Source organism: Drosophila serrata, unplaced genomic scaffold (genome assembly GCF_035046125.1).
Source record: "Drosophila serrata isolate PLE 108 unplaced genomic scaffold, ASM3504612v1 contig_249, whole genome shotgun sequence".
NCBI lineage: Eukaryota > Metazoa > Arthropoda > Insecta > Diptera > Drosophilidae > Drosophila > Drosophila serrata.
The window spans coordinates 4,479,064-4,495,321 of NW_028257147.1; the positions used below are offsets into that span (position 1 = coordinate 4,479,064).

The following is a 16,258-nucleotide window of genomic DNA, read 5'->3' on the forward strand; positions in this document are numbered from 1 at the left end:
ACCCAGGCAGATATCGAGGCCTAATGGCGCCAACGACGATTACTGAAAACATAGACATTAAATGCAGAGGAAGTGACATTAATTGCATTGATTTAGCAAAACCCTACAGCCCCGGCTAACTGATAAAACTTGACCAGGTCTGGGCTCCATTACTGGTATCCCCCTCCCAAGGCCTACTCCTATCCACACAACACAATTTTCCAGGAGAGGGAGAGGAAATGAAAATGAAAATAAGTCGGCCATTACGCACTCATTGCGTATGCATTTGAAATTGTTGCTAATGAGAAATTAATTTGCAAAATGCTAATCAAGCGGTGGCAGTTGGTCGTCGCTCAGATCTCCATTCTAATTCCAACAAATTGCAAATGAGCATGGGAAACGAACGGATCGAAGTGATTTAATTAAGACCAGACCAGGCCAATCGCACCGAGTTTCGGTATTTCAACATCTATAGTCGGTTTCTGACTCTAATGCGGATTTAATTGTTTCAATTCGGACGACGAAAAGCCAACAAAAAAATATATCGAATCGTAATTAGAACAGCATTGAGCAGACCTTGGCAACATTGCATTTTAAAAGGGGGTGAAAGGATCACGAAGTTCTTGATACCCTTGAATTGAAGAACATATAAAAAATGAATAATTAAATACCTAAGGAAACTACAATTTCCTTTTTTATAAACATTAAAAAGAACAGGAAGTAAAACATTAGATAGGTTTCCTTTAACTCTTACCCTACCTACACCTATAAAATCGAGCCATAAAACCGTAAGGGTTATATTAAATTAAATTAAACATAGAACACATCATACCCCACAAAAATTCCTAGGATATCACAACGGAAGTGGATTGCAAGTTGCAACATGTTGACTCAAACATTGTTATTAGCAGTAGGAGGTAAAAAAAACGCCATAAATACAAGCACCGCTCAATAAATACATCAGCGGTAAAGACAATTGGGGCGTGAGGCAACATTAATCAAAACTTCAGGTAAATAAAATCTCACCTGTCCTCCTCCTTCTCGCCGCGTTTACCTCTTTCTTTCTTCCAGTTGCAATCAGAATTTCAATTTTTCACACCATCCCAGTGGCCAGTGCAACGGTAAATTATGTGTGTGTGTGTGTGTGTGAGTGTGTGTGGGTGTAATTGCATGTGCCGATTGATTAATTCTGATTGATTAATGGCATTTAAAGTGCGTGCGTGCTTGCGTGTCGGCAATCAGCTGCTACTTACATACCTGATGAAAAATACTTCAAGTTGCGAATTTATGAGGTAAACATATTTCAAGAGTTGCGCCAAAATTAAAAATAATTACATACATATATACGAATTTGAGAGATTGCGAAGAAGAGAGATCTCAAGAAAAAAGATCCAGGACTAGGGCATAGGATGCATCCTTATCCTGCTAAATTTTTAACTTATAGTAAATTTGTTTTGTTAGCGATAAGGAAAAAGTTTCAAGTCAAATGATGTTTTTAACTTCTTGTGGTTCCATATTCATAGGTGAAAGTAGAGTGCCTTTTTTATTTTCAAACTTGGTATTCATAAAAACTTGAGCTTGCCAAAGCTATAAAGTAAATGTTATAAGAATATAATAATAGTATAAATTTAATATTTGAGAGTATAAGACTTGCTTTTGTCGAATTTCAATTTAAATTAAATTTTACTTTAGAGAAGCTCTAGTAAATTCAATATTAAATCGTTTCTGAAAACTGTTACATTTTCATATCAAAACTCATTAGAAAGAAATATAAATAAATACTATTTAAAAAGGTTTAATAATCAAGAAAAACTCGTTCCTTTTTTTATTAAAACATTTCTCCCATAGGTTTGATGGTGATCTCATGAACCTGAAAACAATTTTGTTATATTAGAAGTACTTTTCAAATGATTCCACCTTTACCCACCTGAACATGAGGTGGCGTCCTCAAGGCATACATCACAGCATCGGCAATATTTGCGGGATCCAAACGTGCCATGTCCTTCACATAAAAGTGAATCTCCTCGGGAAAGATATTGGTATTGACTGCTCCAGGACATATTCCGGTCACTCGAATATTTTTCGTATGCAACTGGAACTCTTGCCGATATGTCTCCGTAATGGCCGTGATGGCGAATTTTGTAGCCGGATAGATATTAAACGAAGGCAGGACATCTATAAAGTTCAGCACCTGATGTCCAGCGATGCTGTTGATGATGAGTACATGACCCTCGTTGCCCCTTTTCTTCATGTTATTAAAGGCCTCCCTTGTGCACCAGATCACACCCATCACATTCGTGTCCAGGACCTCTCGGAGTTTTTGTGTATTACCCGGAGTAACTAGTTCCGTTTCACGTGTAATGCCAGCATTGTTCAGCAGAACATCCGGACCCTCCAGCTCCCGTTCGATCCAGTCAAAAGAGCTGATCACCTGCTCCTCCTTGGAGACATCACATCGTCGTGGTATAAAGTTAGCCTGCAGATGCGACGGCAGGCTGTCCTTAAGTTCCTTGAGTTTTGCCTCCCGTCGAGCGAGGCCCACAACCCGTAATCCTGCTCCGATCATGGCCCGGGCACAGGCAGCTCCTATGCCACCACTGGCACCAGTAACCACCGCCAATTTGTTGTGCCAGCGCTCCATTGCATCTGATGAATGAATGAATGAAATGTGGAAACTTGGTATGTATATAGAAACCCTCAAAAGCAAATGAAGGGCTTCTTCACTTGGAAAAAAACTAAATGAAAATGTTTAAAAATAAATTAGTGGAGTCTTAAAATATAGAAATTCGTAAAGATAATATAGAAATTTCTATGCTGACTTAAAATCCAATAAAAGAATACCCAGAATAATGATACTTAAAAGTATTATTGCAATAATAAGTACAAACTGTAGATTTCATACCTAAACAAACTGTTTTTATTGATTACAATTACTTTAGTTTTTTATCTATATTTCTTTTATTCAATTTCTCTTTTAAATAAATATACATAATATTCCTCTTTTTTCCCAGTGTAGCTAGAGTATTAAGGTTAATCGCTAACGGTCAAATATGGGGCTTGCTGCGGTCATAGGCCTTTGAATACACTGAAAATATTTACCATAAGTAAATATACTGTATAACAAATATTTATTTTTTAAATTTAAGGGCAGATTTATAATATTATCACAACTTTTCTTTCAAAACCCATTCACTTCTCCATTTAATTTTGTAAATCGCTTTTAAATATCACAAATGCTTAAGACCATAGTTTTTTGTTAGTAAATGTTTTTTTATTTAGGGAATAACAAATTTAAAAATTATTTTAAGCTTCACAAATAAAGCGATGCTTAGTACTGCATGGAGAATCGTAAAAATAATCGTTAATTAATTGCACACAATGTTCATTATTGTTGTGGTTGTCGGGTTGTCTTTTTCTCCAGTTCAAAAAGGATGCTGGCTTGCCTGAGGATGTAACGAACTCCCCCTCCTTATCCAAATCGTTGAGATCCAGCCAGTAGCCAACATCATGTTTCAATTTACGTTCAATAAGATTTAGCTCCTCGTTGTTCCTGATGGTGGCTAGTTGGCCGCCCATCTTTCGACAGGCGGCTTTGGCGGAAAACCAATCCACATTTACCTTGGTGGAAATGTAAAAAAGCCTCGAACCGATCCTCTTGAAATTATCTGGAACAAACCACTTCTCCGGAGAATGATCGTTCTGCTCCAAGATCAGATTCTGCTGATGTTCCAACTTTTGAATTTTCTCCTCGATGACATTCTTTAGAACATTCAGATCAGCTTCCGTCCAGAACACTTTCTCTTTGAAGGACGTTCGGACCACCATATGCAATACTTTCTGTAAAGCCAAGAGCTGGTCTTCAATTATCTTCAACTCCTCCGCCGGTGTGATAAAAAAAGGAGGTTCCTCTAGTTTTTTGTCATCTGAGCCACCGGGGGGTCTCCTCATGGATCCACAAGCATCATGTGCAAAAAGAGCGATGAAAAGGATTATTGCTGTGTTTCTGAACATTTCCGAGTTCTTGTAATTACTGATTATTTATGCCTTGAAAGCGCTGTATTTATAGGCCAACCCGGTACTGTTTATTTTATTAAACTGATAAGAAACATCTTTTTACAGAAAAAGAACACTGCCCGTGTACTTTGTACATAATATAATCGCATCAAGTAAAGACAATGAAGTGATTAACATTTTCTACTTGGAAATGCATCCTTTGATAACAACTTCTGGGAAGAAGAATTCACATAAAGATTAAGATTCATACGAAAGGTTCTCATTGGAATGCCTTGAAAATAGTCCATATACAAACAATTAATAAATAACCAGTCTTCCGCCCAATTGATTGGACATGGCTATCTTCTTTTCAATGTTAAAGTGGAGGTTGTCCGTATTGATATGTTAATGTTTTAATTGTAACAATTGAAGCAGTTTAAGAAAATAATGTGTTCCATTGTTCCATTTAAGTTAATATAATCGTTGTGTTTCTCCGTGAACAAACAACAAAACTCGAATCTACCCGACTATTTTGGCTCCAATTTGGAAATAAAGTTAAAATAAAATTGTTAAAAGGAAATAAAGGAAAAATATTATATAAGATTAAGGCAACAATTTGACCAATCTACCCTTGCAAACATAATTGAATAAACCCCTTTTTTTTAAATATAATAATCATCTCAAATCTCAAAAAAATTTTAGTAATAAATGTTTTTGAAATTCAATTTAAATATTACTAATAGCATAGCAATCAGCTTTTGTCCTGCCTTACATATCAGCTGGTTGTGTCTCACAGGGTGTTTAGTGTTCAGATTGTCATAAACAAAACAAATCGTCTTTTTCTAATTTGTACGATTTTTACCAAATTTAAGGTAAATATATTTTGTATTCAATAAAAATAATATTCAAAACTATTTGTTGAAACTCAGGGCAATGGAGGACACGTGTAGAATTTGCATGAGAAAGTCGGATACAGCCTTGGTCAACATACTTGATGAGATGCCTCCTGGAGCGGAAGTTTCCATTGCAGATATGATTTCTCAATATACTGGCTTATCGGTTTCCAAAGGGGATTCCCTGCCAGAAACCATCTGCTCCCCTTGCCTGCAGGACGTCCGAAGCGCATTTCAGATAAAACAATCGTATGAGGAAAACCGGGAGCACCAGAATCATTCAACGGAGGAGGAGGAGCCCACGCAGATGGAATTTTTCACCATAACTGAATTCAAATGTGAGGACGACGAGGAGGAAATCCAAAATTTCAATTCTGGAAATCATAACGAAGGCGTCGACGGGAATTTAACGCAGAGTTTGGAACCATATGGCGACTATACCAACTTCCAGGTGAAGAATGAGCCAATTGAAGAAAACTCTGTCGGAGAGGTGGACTGCGAGGTGGATCATACCGAATGGCAAGTGAAAAGCGAAGAAGCTGAATATGATGAAGAACCGGAGGATGATAATGATAAGGATTATATCGACGAAAGTGAGTTCCTTAGCCAAGATGGACAAACTGCAGAAGAGCTACCCTTCAAGTGTACCCACTGCTCCAAGTCCTTCTCAGACCGACGCAAACTCAAGAAACACATACTGTATCACAACAGTAAAAAGACATACCAGTGCAACCAATGTCCAAAGTCATTTCTTTCGCCATCTAACCTGGAGAACCACGTCCGTACACACACCGGAGAAAGACCGTATAAGTGCTCCCAGTGCTCAAAGTCGTACGCCCAACTATCTGCCCTCAATACACACTACTTTAGTCACACCGGTGAAAGACCCCACAAGTGTCCTCACTGCCCGAAGGCGTTCCTAACGTCACCTAGTCTCAAAGTGCATGTCCGAAGTCACACCGGAGAAAGGCCCTACCAGTGTACACTATGCTCAAAGACTTTTCTGAGACGATCCTATCTGGATAACCATTACAACGTTCATACTGATGCAATAAAAGCCACCGAGAACCTTGAGGGATTGGAGGTCTTCAAGTGTACCCATTGCCCAAAGACTTTCCTAAAAGAAACGTGGCTGAAGAAACACATACGCAATTATAGTAGTGAAAAGGCGCACAAATGCTCCATCTGTCCAAAGTCCTTTATTTCCCGAAACAATCTAGAAGACCACATCCGCACTCACACCGGGGAACGACCCTTTTTGTGTACCCAATGTCCAAAATCCTTTTCAAGTGCCGTCGGACTCAGGCGGCATATCCTTACACACTCAACTGAGAAACCATACCAATGTCCCCATTGTCCCAACTCCTATACCATAAAGGAGAATCTGACGAGGCATATTAAATCACACTCGTCGTCTCTCAAGGTACCCTTGGACAGTGAGCAAACTTTGGAACAAGAGGATATACTTGGAAAGTAATATTTTAAATTACTTTCCATAGCATTATGTTAGATACATTTTATGGGAAGGCCTTTGCCCTATTTTAATCTATAATTTTAAATAACCAAATTTTTCATTTATATTACCAAAAAATATAAACTATCAAAAAGTATTTGTATTCAAACGAATAAAATTGTACAAATATATTTTATTAACACCATATTTTATTAATACCACATATTTCTGGAAAACATAATTAGACATTTTATGTTAACTTTAATTATAAAATGTATTTAAAATAAAAAGTTTAAAATTTTTAAAAATTATTTTTAAATGCATTTAACACACAGCTGTAAGCTATGGTCCTGCTTCACATGTCAGCTGATTGGGCATCACAGGGTGTTTCTGTTGTCAAATTTTTGTTATGGTTTGTAAAGCATATAAGGTAAATTTATTTTATTTTTCATCGAAATACACAAACCTCATTATTGTTAAATACTATTGTCGGATAATTAAAATTTTTAACTGCCTTTTAATTCATTTAGTGTTAACCGAGCAAAAGCTGGGTGTTGTGACAAAAGAACACAAAACATAAACAAAGCCTGAGCCCACCTGCGAAACGTGGTGTTCTTTGGCCGTAAGGCATCTGGTCATACTAACCTATTTTGCCAAAAAAAATGCGCATAAAAACGATAAATTGGATTTAAAAAACGTTAAAACAACATAAACAAGGCAATAAAAATGTCAGTGCTGCGATTCCTGGTAACGCGCCAGGCTTTGGCTATCATGGCAAGACCCAGGATTTTTAATATACTTCAGAAACCAGCACAAATCGCCTTGGCCTCCACTTTGTGCAACCAAAATAGCAATCAACTCATTAAGGATTTAACAAAATCGAATGGAAATCCAAATTTAATGCAAGTGAGAAACCACAAACGCTTCGGACATCAGGGTGAAAAGACGCCGAATGTCACAAAGTACTTTCACATGTTCATCCTGAGCCTATTCCTGATATCGGTATTGGATTGGAGCAAGTGAGTAAAATAACCAATAAATTATCGCATTTTATATTCACACACGAAATCTATTTTTAGGGTAAAGCGTATGCTGATGCCCAAAGTGGATGCGGATGCTGGACAACGACCATCCTCGGCCGCCGGCGTGAATGGTGAGGACAAGTCGTCCAATACGGAAGCAGAGGAGAGCGAGGATGAGGAAGGTGGATCCGACTTACACCTGCACGAGGGCAAGAAGATTCGTGAGAAGGTCGGATTTCGCGAGAGGAAGGTACATACATAGCAGCTTTTAGCTCTGGAAAGCAATATATAACTCCGCCTTGTTAACTCTGTTTATAAAGCCTTTATTATATATCAGGTTTAATCCGGTTTTCACAGTCTAATAATCTATGGTTTGCCAAAAGTTGTTTGAATACAAAAATACGTCAAAGAATTATATCAGTTTTGGAAGATAATGACTGTCATTTTTGCAAAGAAGGTATATTCCTTTTTGGCTTGTCTTGAAAGGATGCAAATCATAAAATGAGAAAATATGATAATTGACAAATCAGTCGAAATATGTGAAAACCGAAGTAAACCCAATTTATACTATTTTCCAATATATTTTAAAGTTTCTTTAATTACGTTTACCGCAAAATCCTTGGTTTTCTTTACTTTTATGTTATGTGACGTCTTGATTTTTGTCATGTTACACACATCCACCCGTGAAGATCATTGAGTATGAGAACCGTATTCGACAATTCTCTACGCCGGACAAGATATTTCGATACTTTGCCACAGTACGATTGCAGGACGCAACCCAAACCATAGTCTGTATGACGCCCGAGGATTTTCTGCGCTCTATTTATCCGGGAATCAAACAGCCAGATGGTAAATCAAATCGACGGAAACTCAGAAAACACCTTAACTAACATTTAGTTTTTAACTTAATTTTAGTTTAGTTTAAAAATCCTCTTGTTTAGTTGATTAGCCTTCATTTGGAATCAGTGTTGCTCTTTATATTCAATGTCATTGTTGCTATTAGCTAAAGTAATGTCGTTTGCCTTAGATCATAGAGTACGAGAACCGTATTCGTCAGTTCTCGACGCCGGACAAAGTGTTTCGATATTTTGCCACCATCCAGGTGCCAGTGGCCGATGATCGTCATGAAGTCTATATGACACCAACCGATTTTCTTACCAGCATGACACCGGGCATGAAGCAACCAGATGGTATGTGCTAGCAAACATTGGGACAGGGACATATGAGATGACTCTCTAGTTTGTAGCAAACTAACACGATTATAATAACTAGGAGAATTTGTATCTAACAATATGCACATTTTATGTTTTTATAGGATTGGGTCTGGACCAATATCGACGATATGATCCCAAGGTAAAATTAATAAATTAACTTAACGTATTTAGAAATTTATTTGCTTATTAAATCCTTTTCCCTTTTCAGTCCGTTGGCGAACAACTTAATCTGCACTTGGAGAAGAACAGTATATTCTACAAGTTGGGCTCCTTTGGCTTGATCACCTTCTCCGATTACATATTCCTGCTCACCGTTCTCTCAAGTAAGTAATATAAATTAATGTAATATGTAAACTAACCAAATTATGTTTATCTTTTCAAGTTTCTCGTCGGCACTTTGAGATTGCCTTTCGTATGTTCGACCTAAACGGAGATGGGGATGTGGATTGCGAGGAGTTCGAAATGGTTGCGACATTGGTGAGGCAGCAAACGAGCATGGGGACACGGCATCGTGATCATGCCAATACTGGCAACACCTTTAAGGTAATATAGGAAAATTCTCTTCGAGATTAGACAGTACCTCGAGACGTACTAAAAAAAACCATTCCTTCTTTTGTATACTTGTATATTCTCTGTCTTTTGGCTTTGATCTCCTGTATATGTATATTGAACGCGTGTCTAAACTGTGTACATAAAAAAAAACTCTTAACTTCCCTCTGTTTTTGACGTACTCACAGTCCTTGAAGGTACTTTGTGTGATAATGCTTACTGACTTATATTTTGCCCTTTTCGAACTTCTTTTTGAACATCAGTCACATTCGCACCTAACTAAGACTAAATCACGCTAGAAAATCCACAGATGCACCAGCTCCCACGCACACAAGTTACTGCCCATTAATGTTAATCATAAATTCTCTACAAAATAATATTAATTTATTATTGTTAAATACTTTCTTTAGGGTGTGAATTCTGCCTTGATCACATATTTCTTTGGCCCCAACATGGACGAAAAGCTGACAATTGAAAAGTTCTTGGACTTTCAAGAGCAACTTCAGCGGGAAATTCTATCGCTTGAGTTCGAAAGAAAAGAACCAAACGATGAGGGAAATATAACCGAAGCCGATTTCGCTGAACTACTTCTGGCCTATGCCGGATATCCTTTGAAGAAGAAACAAAAGAAGTTGAAGAGAGTAAAGCGGAGGTTCAGGGATCACGGCACAGGCATTTCCAAACAGGATTATCTTGATTTCTTCCATTTCCTGAACAACATTAACGATGTGGACACTGCCCTGACATTCTACCACATTGCGGGAGCCTCGATTGATCAACAGACATTGCAGCATGTGGCAAAGACAGTGGCTATGGTCAATCTATCGGATCATGTGGTGGATGTTGTCTTCACAATTTTCGATGAGAACAGTAAGTTTCGTATAAAACGTTATTATCATAGCTAAGAGTTATTTATACAGATGACAACCAATTGAGCAACAAGGAGTTCATTTCGGTCATGAAGAATCGCGTGCAACGCGGTCTGGAAAAGCCCAAGGATACGGGCTTCCTGAAAATGATGAGATCTGTGTTCAAGTGCGCCAAGGAAACCAAACCCGTGCTGTTGGACATCTAAGCATAATAACTACTTCATTGTGGATTCTCCCGCTCCAAGCGCGCCTCAATCTTAGTCATTTTTTCCTACGCTTACACGCTTTTTACTATTTATTTTGTAGTCAACGTTACTTAAATCGATTTTAGCTCAATCTCTTAAACCCAAGCAAGTTTTTCGAAGACGAAAATTACTCTTGTATATTTCACCGACTCTTGTGCACTTAATACGTTTATTTTGTAATACCAAAATATATCATAATATTTATAAATAAATACAACAAATTGAAAAGGTGGTTATATTTTATTGGAACATTTTCGTTCCAGTTCAGTGTTTGCCACATCATTCTTATTGCTTTGCAATTAAGGTTTTTTGTGAAATAAATATGTTTTAAATTAATTTATATAATTTAAGGTTTCGGAATAGCTCTATTCCAATGAATCATTGATGAATCACAAAGTGAAGTTAAATATATCAGGGAATGTATTAAAAAAAAGGCAAATGTATGATTATGACTACCTAGAATGATCCTTAAAGCGTTTAAGACTTAAGGAATGCTTCACTCAGCAATATTACAATTTAATCTTTTAGATTTATAATCTTTTATAAAAATATAAACTTATAATCCTCATAAATTTAAAACTTACTTTCAATAACCTGCTATTTAATATCGCATCCAAAATGTCAAGCAGAATATTGATTGATCGGACATATTTCCTTATGCTTATATCAATAATATGAATTCCACATCTTCCATTCCTTATCTAGGCCACATCCACATCCTGATCCTCATCGCCGACATCATCTACACTCATTCCATACAATTCCAAATCGTGCTTCTTAAGATGCGATGTATAGGCTTCCAATTCTGTGAATCTTTGCTGACATTCACAGCACTCGAGCCAGTCTTCCACAGAACTCTCATCATCACTTTCGTAGTTGGAGGATTTCCTATCCCTTAGCTGCTCCAGATGATTGGACTTATGATCAGCATACTCCAGATAGTCCCTGAACTTCGCTGGACACCGAAGGCACTTGTACCAACGGTCTCGGATATGCGTGGCCATGTGTTTCTTCAGCGTTGAACATTCCCTGAAGGGTTTTCGGCACTTGGAGCAGCTGAATGGCTTTTCGCCTGTGTGAATCATATAGTGACGCTTTAGGTTATGACGCGTTCCAAAGGGGCGATGACATAGGGGGCACGGATAGGATCGACGAGTGCGACTTCTAGGCTTTGCCAAAGTATTGCCATCATTGCTCAGGGAAGACGAAGAGTTGGCGCTACTGCAACTACGCGGAAGTGGAGGACGACTTGGTTGAGTGGGAGGAGGAATCTTTTCCGGCGCAGACTGAAGTGTAGTCGGTATCAGGGTTACCATCAATGTGGGCAGCGAAGGCACAGGTGGTGGCTGCACCTCTTCTTCTGGTTCATCAATCTCCTCTTCTATTTCCTCCTCTATATACTCATCTTCCTCTTCCATTTCCTCTTCTGCTTGATCCTCCACTGGCTTGTCCCCCATCTCATCTGGTTGTGGTTTTACCATTAGATTTTTGCTTTCACATTCCGCACACCTGGTGGCATCCTGATCCAGCGGTTGCCCCAAATGACAGATCATGCAGATGAATCTGGGGTCATGAGAGTGCCTGCGGCGATGCTTTTTTAGATCACTAAATTCCCGGAAGCGACGTTCGCAGAGATCACAAGGAAAAGGTCGTTCCCCTAAAATAAAGAGTAGAGATATTAGGAAAGAATTTATAGAAATTAAATTTAGGAAAAATACCTGTATGTATCATCATGTGGCGTCTTAGATTATAGTTAGATTGCACTTTTTTACCACAGTCAGGACACTCGTACAGGTGACGTCCCCTCCTATTGACATACGAGCGTTTCCTTCTTGACGATGCAGGTTTCTTTCTTATGGCCCGTGGGCGCTGCTTTTCCTCTTCCTCTTCGTCGGAGGGCAGGACAATCACCTGCTGCTCCTGGGAATTTTGAGGCGTGTTTTTCTCGTTTTCCAGGACACAACTAACAGTATTTGACGGAAGATTAACATCCTCATCTGCGTCGCTATTTGCATCCTGTTCGCTATCGCTGAGCTCGATTTCCGCCACAATCCTGTGCCCCTGTTTGGGAATCAATTCAATATCCGGCGATATCCTTTTTATAGAAGAATTCCAATTGGCCAGACTTCGAGCGGCGCTTATTATTAACCCATTGGCTTGGGAAGCATCCTCCGCATCCAATTCAATGACCTCCTGTTCCCTTCTTTTCCTCTCTGCCTCCTTTTGTGCCTTCTCTATATCCTTGAGTCTCTTCATTTCCAACTGCTGCTCCTGTTGCTGCTGGGCTATGCGCAACAGGAAGCCCTTGATTTTGACATCATCTATGGAGACAAAGTTCTCCTCGGGCTCCTGGTACTCATATCTGACCGGATCGGGGGGAATTAATCCGCAGCTGGCTCCACAGCTGGCATCACAGCAGGCAGCGCCCAAGCAGCAGGATAGAGCAGTACAGTCGCTGCAACAGTCCAAGCAGGACGATGACTTATTCAGGGTCAACTCCATTTTAAAGGTTTAATGCTGTAATTAAGAAATTTAAATTGATTAAGAGAATAATTAAAAATAGTATAGAACACCAAATCGTGACTTATTAATTCATAATAATTATTTTAATAATTCTTTGGGATGATCGTGTCCTTGCATCAAAGGTTGATCACTTTCAAGGCTAATATCTCGCATGTTCCATAAGAAAAATGTATAAAACAAAGACACACTCTTCTCTTTGTGTCCTGTCTGATTTAAGTGTTTACTAACCATATGATCTGAAAGGATATTCCGAAATTCAAGGATAAAGGCTCCTCCGACTATGTATCTTTAATCCCCGATCTTTGTTCTTTCTTTCAACTGCTCCCCTTCCTTTGGCGCTTTGCTTTCCTTTACTCTTTTTTTATCCGCGATTTCTGTGCTCGGCAACGTGCTGCGACTGCCGAGCGATGAAGTGAAGAAGAAACTGGATTCGCGAATCGCGATTTGCGGCTTGCCGAGCAGCAACCTCTCGACAAAAACAACAAAACGCCACAAAAGTCGAGTTTCAGTCGCCGTTGGCAGCGCTGCTTGGTCTGTGAATCAGCGAAGCGAGCAGAGCAGCAGCAGCAACAACAAAAACAACAATGGGCGCTGCAGGCTTTTTTTATTTTTCGAAACACGAACGTGAGCCTTATCCCCAAACCCACCGCCCCTTCTCTGCCCGTTTGCGTGTGTTAACTTGATTTTTCTTCGGGCCACGCAAAAGCGAGACACAACAAAAACAAAGAAAATGCGCACAGGGCAAGCCCCAAAGAAAAGGCAACAAAAAAAAACAACAATTACAGGCAAGAGCAACAGGCGCAACAACTACAAGAGCAACAACAACAACTCACGATTTTCAAGATTGCTCAGAGAGCCAAAGAGTGAGAAAGAGAGGCAACAGAATGGGCAGTTGGGGGTGTATGGAGCCGTGTGTGTGTGCCAGAGCGAGAGGGATGCGTGGGGGAGGAGGACTGAAAAAAGGGAGCAGCGTGACGGAAAAAACAGTAACAATAACAACAACGAGACCAGTAGCCACAACAACTACAACATAAACATCAACCACAACAAAAACATCTGGGGAGCTGCGACGTCGGCGTCAACGACGACGTCGACTTTTTTTATTGACGGCCGAGCAGCAGCGCAAAAGTAAAACCGTGCGCCTTAATTTTTGTTATTTTTTATTGCCAGTTGCTTTTCTTCTTCTTCGCTCGTTGCCTGTTGTTGCTATTGCTTTCCTTTGTGGTATTTCTTTTTTTAATTTCGCAGTAATTGATTTAATTATTGAAGATGGCTTTTGTTGTCCATTTTCAGGCCGAGTATCTTCGGACAAAAGCCTTTCGATCGTTCTTTTTTTCGATCAGTGCAAAAAAGTTGAGGAGAAAGGGTTGAAGGATTTTTTCTTCTTTATTGAATATTCTTTAATGTTCATGACGACTTTCAGTAATTTAAATTTAGTCCTTTAAAACAAAATACAAAAAAAAAATGCATGAAAGCACTTTAAAAATAAGGTAAACGAGGGTTTAAGCATATAGTCCTTAAAAAATTAATCGTGAGAATTACCGACCAAAGAAATTCCAACCTCAGCTCACATAATTTATTGCATACTTTTTAGCCATATATTTAGTCCTTGAAATTGATTTTATCTTCGCATTAAATAGTATATGAAGTTTATTTTAAAGTAAATTTTAATCCTTTTTAAATTGTAAACACTTAAGAATGTTTTTAAATTTTTTAGTTATCGAAGAATTTTTTGGCTATTTTTCTCGAAAATTTTTAAGGAGTAAGCATCGTTAAAATTCTCAAATCTTGGCAAAACAATTTATTTTTAAATTTTGAAACTAAGTACACAATAACAACTAGAACGCAAAAACTCTCCGAATTTAAAATAATGAATTTTTGACGTAGTTCTAAAATTTTTAAACTTCAATTTAACAAAAAAAATATCATATACAAATATGATATTTAATATACCTTTTAATATTAAAGCCCAATATACTGATATGCTAGTAATAGCATAATAAAAAAAATTGTATAGATATTTATTTTACACCACTGCTATGCATGAATTCTGCTCTTTAAATTCTAGGATATTATCCTTGCTTTTTAAGTTACTATCCTACCCAGAGATCCTTGATATCTACTTGGATGCTAAATAAATCACTATAGTTTTTTAAATTTATAGTGATCTCTGCAAAACTTCACATATATTAAATATACTTAAAAGTTAATATCTGTATATTTAAGGATACCTCTCCTGTGTATACTCACATTTCTGAATTAAATTTGTGTAGCTTTCCGAATGTTAAGCCCCCGATCGCGTTCAGGTTTCAGTTCAATCCGTTCTTGGTAAGATAGTATAGCGTGTTTTCTTCTAATTTGTATGCCATTTGCGTGAGTAGCCAAGTTCTGGTTCCAAGCCTGCCACTATGGTCCCAAAGATCCGCTTCGAGTGCTGGGCTCTAGGCTTCCGCCTGGTCTCTCGGTCTCGGGAATATTGATGATCGTGACTGCAGCAGCGCACACTCATTTTCGTACTCGGGTGTTGTTATTTTTTTTCTCTCATTTTCGCTATAAAACTCGTTTATATCGGAGATCCAGTCTCTGGAAGTCAACACACAACGCCCACTCCGTGGTCCGTGTGGAATCGGTTTATCGGTCTCGGTCGGTCTCTCTGGCTCTGGCATTTGCGATGTTAGCCTGGGGGATTGGCATCCGTGTGCGATGTCTCAGCAACTGGCCTGGCCATGTGTCTCGTATCGTGTCCTATCTGTGTGGGGAACCAGTATCTCGGTGTTGGGGAGCGAGCGAGCGAGCAAATGGGGAGCAATGCTCGGCACCTCGGCTTCTGCCTCTTTCTGTCCCCCTCCCCCAAGGTGTTCGAACTTTTTCAGTCCCACTGTCTCTGGGTGCACAACATACACACACACACACACATACTCATCATGCAGGTGCTTTATAAGGCTTGGATGACGGTGGGGAGATATCGTGCTCGGCGAAAATATACAGATTCTTGGTATTATTTTTATAAATCAGTTACAATTAAATATATATATAAATATAAAAAAAAATTATAGAAATTTTGAGATTAGGGAGGGAAATTGAAAGTCCTTTTTAAAGTACTTATAAAATATCTCATTTTAAGTAAAATTGAATATATAAATTTGAATTATAAAAATTCGTATACTTCAAAAGGGAATATATGGATAAAAATAACAAAATTCATATTTTTAAGAGCTATGTAATAAAATATATAATAAAATAATTGCAATATTATTTGCAAAATGAACTTATTAATTAGGATTGTATAATACAAATATTTGAAAAGATTTACGAAAATATTAACATACATACCTTTCCAAGACAACTTATTTTCCTTAAGCGTTATCTGAAAAGTAAACGATTAAAAATATATTACAGAAAAATAATCATATTTATAATATTCTTACCCAGATCCATTTTTAAGGGTATCTATAATGAACTATATTCCGAAATTATGACATCAGCTCTCCACACAATTAGAATTATCCATATAGAGT

General features: G+C 38.2%; 5 protein-coding genes across 6 annotated transcripts; 2 read left to right on the forward strand and 3 right to left on the reverse strand.

Annotated features, from left to right (window-relative positions):
• Positions 1–1,471: 1,471 nt before the first annotated feature.
• On the reverse strand, positions 1,472–2,649 carry LOC110182689 (farnesol dehydrogenase). Its single transcript, XM_020950782.2, has 2 exons — positions 1,907–2,649; positions 1,472–1,849 (listed from the first exon to the last, which is right to left on the reverse strand). Exons 1-2 carry the CDS (start codon positions 2,618–2,620, stop codon positions 1,808–1,810), a joined length of 756 nt encoding a protein of 251 aa, XP_020806441.1. The 5' UTR covers positions 2,621–2,649; the 3' UTR covers positions 1,472–1,807.
• A 576-nt stretch (positions 2,650–3,225) lies between these two features.
• On the reverse strand, positions 3,226–4,009 carry LOC110182685 (galactose-specific lectin nattectin-like). Its single transcript, XM_020950777.2, has one exon. It carries the CDS (start codon positions 3,988–3,990, stop codon positions 3,283–3,285), a length of 708 nt encoding a protein of 235 aa, XP_020806436.2. The 5' UTR covers positions 3,991–4,009; the 3' UTR covers positions 3,226–3,282.
• A 696-nt stretch (positions 4,010–4,705) lies between these two features.
• On the forward strand, positions 4,706–6,518 carry LOC110182672 (uncharacterized). Its single transcript, XM_020950753.2, has 2 exons — positions 4,706–4,844; positions 4,902–6,518. Exon 2 carries the CDS (start codon positions 4,906–4,908, stop codon positions 6,340–6,342), a length of 1,437 nt encoding a protein of 478 aa, XP_020806412.2. The 5' UTR covers positions 4,706–4,844; positions 4,902–4,905; the 3' UTR covers positions 6,343–6,518.
• A 138-nt stretch (positions 6,519–6,656) lies between these two features.
• On the forward strand, positions 6,657–10,445 carry MICU1 (Mitochondrial calcium uptake 1). The gene is made up of 9 exons (XM_020950732.2): positions 6,657–6,748; positions 6,849–7,337; positions 7,398–7,590; positions 8,368–8,530; positions 8,656–8,693; positions 8,763–8,877; positions 8,937–9,097; positions 9,514–9,973; positions 10,024–10,445. Exons 2-9 carry the CDS (start codon positions 7,045–7,047, stop codon positions 10,176–10,178), a joined length of 1,578 nt encoding a protein of 525 aa, XP_020806391.2. The 5' UTR covers positions 6,657–6,748; positions 6,849–7,044; the 3' UTR covers positions 10,179–10,445.
• Positions 10,354–16,108, reverse strand: LOC110182674 (uncharacterized). 2 transcript variants are annotated; one of them, XM_020950758.2, is made up of 3 exons: positions 14,991–16,108; positions 11,936–12,734; positions 10,354–11,874 (listed from the first exon to the last, which is right to left on the reverse strand). In XM_020950758.2, exons 2-3 carry the CDS (start codon positions 12,717–12,719, stop codon positions 10,919–10,921), a joined length of 1,740 nt encoding a protein of 579 aa, XP_020806417.1. In that variant the 5' UTR covers positions 12,720–12,734; positions 14,991–16,108; the 3' UTR covers positions 10,354–10,918. The 2 variants fall into 2 exon arrangements, with proteins under 2 accessions (XP_020806417.1, XP_020806418.1); XM_020950759.2 differs by lacking the exon at positions 14,991–16,108 and adding an exon at positions 12,969–13,233.
• Between the last annotated feature and the right edge of the window lie 150 nt (positions 16,109–16,258).